General features: G+C 42.2%; 1 protein-coding gene across 1 annotated transcript; it reads right to left on the bottom strand.

Moving 5' to 3' along the window:
- Positions 1 to 3,867: 3,867 nt before the first annotated feature.
- LOC147609692 (uncharacterized) lies at positions 3,868 to 4,496 on the bottom strand. Its single transcript, XM_086786874.1, has 2 exons — positions 4,298 to 4,496; positions 3,868 to 4,217 (listed from the first exon to the last, which is right to left on the bottom strand). Exons 1-2 carry the CDS (start codon positions 4,494 to 4,496, stop codon positions 3,868 to 3,870), a joined length of 549 nt encoding a protein of 182 aa, XP_086643000.1.
- Between the last annotated feature and the right edge of the window lie 852 nt (positions 4,497 to 5,348).

The raw sequence follows: 5,348 nt of genomic DNA, 5'->3' as shown, positions 1-5,348 counted from the left end.
CGCGAGTGGCGCTTGTCATGACATCTGTGGAGGATATCAAAGGTAACAAACACCATAATGAGACTCTGCTTATCTTTCTTGCCTTCTTCTCCTCCTCCTCCACACCATGCTATGTCGTCTGTTGCAAGCGATCCTCTTCTATTGATGTTTTCTCGAGCCAAGCCATAGAAAAACAGCTTGGAAGATGTGTGCTGGACCTCTAACAATCATGGGTTGTCCTATGATAGAAAACAATGTTAACACACAATTAGTTTTCCATGACTGTCCGCGACCGAGAAGCAGGCAACAAGAAAGAGACCTGCTTTGTTTTACCTTGCGGCCTCAATTGTCTGAGAAGTTGCATGTCGTTTGGCAAGCCTGTGTGAGCGTTTACGTGTGTGTGTCTGGGGGGGAGAGAGAGAGAGAGAGAGAGAGAGAGAGAGAGAGAGAGAGTTTTAAGAGACGACAATACTCGGATTTGAACACACAACAAATCCCACCAGACTCTATTCACACACACATACACCATATAGCTTTTTAACGTCACATGAACAATCCCAGGGGACCCCAATGATCTCTCTCATGGGAAGTGAGATTGAAACATAGAACGTGCTAAATCATCCCAAAAGTTTGAGAAAGAGAGAGAGAGGTTGGGCACATGTGTCGCAAAAGGATCTCTAGACTTCACCCCTTTTTAGGGCTAATGGCCCACACATTCTCTGCCACCACTATTGGAGTGTTTTATTGCTGGGTTAACTGGGAGCAACCAATCAAGAAAGGCCCTCCTCCTCTGCACCCATTGCTTACTTTCCCTCCCTTCCTTTCTAGTTTCATGTGGCCATAATGGCAAAGTCACAGACAGAGCTTCAACTTGCAGACTATCGGCTCAAGTGCCAACCCACACACACACAGAGAGAGAGAGAGAGAGAGAGAGAGAGAGAGAGAGAGAGAGAGAGAGAGAGAGAGAGAGAGAGAGAGAGAGTAACTAGGAGTGGAAAGTGAATTCAAGCCAAAAAGCATCCTAGCCTTGTCCAAGAGGTATACTAGGGGTCAAAAATCAATAGCACATCTCCAAAGTTATTCAATTACGATTCCAATTTATAATCATAGGTCCCTCATAGAAAGTTCTAGTGTGAGTCCTGAAACAAACGTCCGGTTAATTTTGGCAATTAAGTGAAAATTAATTGCCCATTCTAGCATCATTAATAAAAGAGGGAGAAGACAAATACATGCACACAAATAAACAATCTTACTCAATGCAAAGATACAACGTTGAGGGCCGGATTCATGAAGCCCCCACCCGGAAGGATTTTGTATTACTGGAAACTTTGATACAAAGCCTTCTTTTTGAGGCGTTGGAAGCTTCTGCTCCTTCAGTGGTAGTTCTTTTGTGCTAATGGCTGCAAGAAGTCAAATGAGAAGAAGAAAAGAGAGAGTTCCCTCCCAAGCTCTCTTCTTGCACCTAGGCAATAAGGATACTTCGGGGAGAGATGTACCTCTAAAAAGGAGAATTTTCTAATGCTCATAGACAGAGAGAGCATCTGGAGAGAGATTTAAGAGCTTATGACGTCTCCCTTGTGAACTCTTACTTACATATGCTAGAGAGTATGTGTCGATTTCTGCAGCATCTCCATACTTGAGCACTTGGTGCCTTGAAAGAGGGTTGGGGTGTGCTTAAATAGGCCCTGATGCCCTAAGGCCTTAGAATTTCCATGCCTACTTTCTCCCCCCTTCATGCATGATATGCATTAGCTTTTGAGTCCCTGTCTACTCCTTTTAGCTCTCTTATGCCAGATACATTGAATTTGGATACTTTTTAGAGAGAGAATGTATCTTACACCATAGAGAGAAACCATAGAGAGAAAGGGGAGCCATGCATGGAGTCTTTCTGGACCACAAACAATCAACCAAAGTAGGCGCTCGAGTTTCTAGTCTCTCATTGCTCTCTTTTGCCAAATATGTTGAATCTGGACACTTTTTAAAGAGAGAATATATCTTACACCATAGAGAGAAAGGGGAGCCATGCATGGGAGTCTTTCTAGACCACAAATAGTCAACCAAAGTAGGTGCCTAAGTTTTTGGTCTCTCATTGCTCTCTTTTGCCAGATACATTGAACACTTTTTAGAGAGAGAATGAGAGAAAGGAGAGCCATGCATGGAGTCTTTCTGGACCACAAACAATCAACCAAAGTAGGCACATGATTTTTTAGCCTCTCATTGCTTGTGATCCTCCATTTAGCCCATGTATTGGCATCCTATAGGAGGCTGGTCAATCCATGCCCCTCCTTCTGCACACCTTAGCCACCATAATTTGTACAAGAAAGAGTGTGCATGCATATGTAGGTCTGAGAGTGTGGGTGCATGAGTTTGAAAGTGGAAGAATGAGAGAGAGTGTATGTGCATGTGCATGGAAGGGTGTGTATGTGAGGGGGGGAAGTGTGTGAGAGAGAATGAGAGAATGAGAGAGTGTAAGTATGGAAGGGTGTGTATGTGAGGGGGGGAAGTGTGTGAGAGAGAATGAGAGAATGAGAGAGTGTAAGTATGTGTGTGTTTGAAAGATCTAGGGGGTGTGTGTGTGTGTCTTGGCATGTAGTAGAGAGAGAGAGAGGGAGGGGCCATGCTAGTCAAATGCAAAACCTTTATTAGCATAACCACCTAATGTCGAGGATATAAAACAAGCCATCAAAGTGCAAGTACAAATTGTAAGTCTCATCTCAATGAGATAGGTAACTTGGTTTGTATCACAGAACGAGTGGTTTATAGGTGGATTAGCATCTATAACCACCATACCATTAATAGATCCATAGGTATGCCAACAAGTCCAAAAATGTATGGAATAGCACGCTTCATCCAATAGTCTAAATAGCAAGCTTCATCCAACAGTCTAAATACAAAATAAGAATAAGTAGTCCAATAAGCATACCATTTTAAAATTGTAACTTCTAAGTCATGGTGTTAATATGCTAGACTATAAGTCTAACCAAAAAAGGCTAGACTTGAACTAATCAGCAGGCAGCTATGTTTAATAGGGTCAGAGAAACCATAAAGAATTCATTGATCAACAATACTATAACACGATATACTCTCACTCAAGTCATAAGCATACCAAATTGCATTTTCTTTCTCATGAAAAACAAAATCTAGTTATTCAAAACTAGTTACAATTTGAGATTTTCATGTGGCTAAAAGTGTGCAGTTATGCCAAGCTATCTCGATTCAATCATATGTGATTAAAGATAACCTTGCTAAGTATGACGATACACTTTTATTTAAAAAATGATAGAATTCTAGAGGCTTTGAAAAAAATGGAACTTGATTAAGTGCCAAATTCCTAAATTGGTCTTCGCCTTAGTTGCCCTCCCTCCTCCTCCTCCAATCTGCTTCTGTGTGTGTGTGTGTGTGTGTGTGTGTGTGTGTGCGCGCTATCTCTCATGCCACTTATCTCTTACTCCCCTTCTCCATCTCTCACACATTCTTGTCCCCTCCCCCCTATGTGTGTGTGTGTGTGTGTGTGTGTGTGTGTGTGTGTGTGTGTGTGTGTGAGAGAGAGAGAGAGAGAGAGAGAGAGAGAGAGAGAGAGAGAGAGAGAAAGAGAAAGAGAGAGAAATAGAGAGATCACAAGCATGGAAGGTTGAGAGACCTAGGACTATAAATGCATGCAAACACACACACAAAGACTAGAGTCAGGGGTCATTTTTGTGTGTGAGAGAGAGAAAGAGATCACAACCATGGAAGTTTGGGAGAGAGTAAGGACTATAAACACATGCAAACACACAAAGACCAGCAAGGGGTCACTTCTGTGCAAGAGAGAGAGAGAGAGAGAGAGAGAGAGAGATTTTATTATCATCCTTGGAGGTCAAATATGACCTATGGGACCAAAGATACATGTCACGTATTATGTGTGATAGTGCCGCATATATGGAACGCATTAACCGGAGATGGCAGCACTTCGCTCTTTAAATTCGCCAGAAAGTAGGAGGTTGGTCTGCAAGCAGCATATACCCAGAATGGACCACTCCACTGCACTGTTAGCTTGGCCGGCTTCTTAAACATGCGAGCTGTAAAAATAAGAACTAAATGACCCCTCACAAAAATGCGTTTCCTCAAATACCGATCCACTATTTTCTTCCTGCGTTGTTGTACTTCCTGTGCCAAATAGAAACTCTTCATGCGGTTTTCTTCTAGTTCCTGAATTGCCTCCAAGCGATATGTCAGCGAGTCTTCTGGTAGCAGCCTATCTGCAATTGCAAGCTAGGCACTATAAACTTTGATGGGGTAATAGCTTCCATCCAAAAGGCTAGCTTGAAGGGTGTCAAACCTGTTGTTGCTACTTTAAATGTGGTGCGATAAGCCCAGAGTGCCGCAAGTAATTTCTCATCCCAATCTGTTCGGTGCAGACTCACCATCTTGGTGATGATGATGCGCACTATCTGCTTATTTGAAGATTCTGCTTGACCATTTGCTTGCGGGTAATCCGGAGATGATTTGTGATGCAGCACCATGTAAAATTCCGTCATGTGCCGAATGATTTTGTTGATAAAATGACCACCACGATCACTCACTAATTCCACTGGGCAGCCAAACCTTGTAAATACATCTTTAAATAAACACTGTGCGACCGAGATTGTTGTATTATCTTTAAGAGCCCATGCTTCCACCCACTTTGTGCAGTAATCAGTGTGGCAGTAAGAATGTATCTGTTGTGTGATTTAGCTGCTATCTGCAGGTGTGATTGGGCCAATAAAATCAAGCCCCCATTTTTGAAAGGGCTCTAGTGGAAGAGTATTATGGATGGGCATGCGATCTCGCGAGGGTTGGCCCATCCTCTGACAGACATCGCAACTTGTATAAGCATGATGGTAGACCTGGGGAGCTCATCTAAGTCTTGCCATTCCTCATGTGGTATAGCTTCTAGTTTGACTCCTTACAGCTTGATAGGCTTTATCTACTTTTTCTACACTAAGACATTATAAATCTGCTCTTTCTAGAATGGGAATCTAACTTCTCAATGTTGAACAATGTATTCTCCAAAGAGGATGCCATCTTTAACCCTGGAATAGCTTACGTGCAAATTTTTGCGTAGCCCAAAAATTCTGCATAACCAAATTTTGACTAAATTTTGGCAGAATTTCGGCTATATTTGGATATCAAAACCAAAGCAAACTATAGTATGGACTTTATAATCGCTAAGAACACTACTCAGAACACTACTTAGCTATATGCATAAATCAGCTGAGAATACCACTTAGCAAATGCATATACACAGCAAAGTGATACTGCAATCCAATCATTGAGACTTGACTACCACATATCCATACATAGGTACAACTTTCAAGGGGTTTGTTGAGGGATCATTCCAAAAACTTGTA

Source organism: Cibotium barometz, chromosome 50 (assembly GCF_041138505.1).
Source record: "Cibotium barometz isolate CiBa-2024 chromosome 50, ASM4113850v1, whole genome shotgun sequence".
Lineage (NCBI taxonomy): Eukaryota > Viridiplantae > Streptophyta > Polypodiopsida > Cyatheales > Cibotiaceae > Cibotium > Cibotium barometz.
The sequence above is the reverse complement of the archived record's forward strand: the minus strand, read 5'-3'. Positions and strand labels throughout refer to the sequence as shown.

Excerpts from the sequence above, each read along its gene's own strand:
- LOC147609692 (XM_086786874.1), bottom strand. The coding sequence starts at position 4,496 with ATGACGGAATTTTACATGGTGCTGCATCACAAATCATCTCCGGATTAC. Across the intron at positions 4,218-4,297 it reads ATTTAAAGTAGCAACAACAG|ATAGGCTGCTACCAGAAGAC; the intron begins GTTTGACACCCT and ends TTGCAATTGCAG.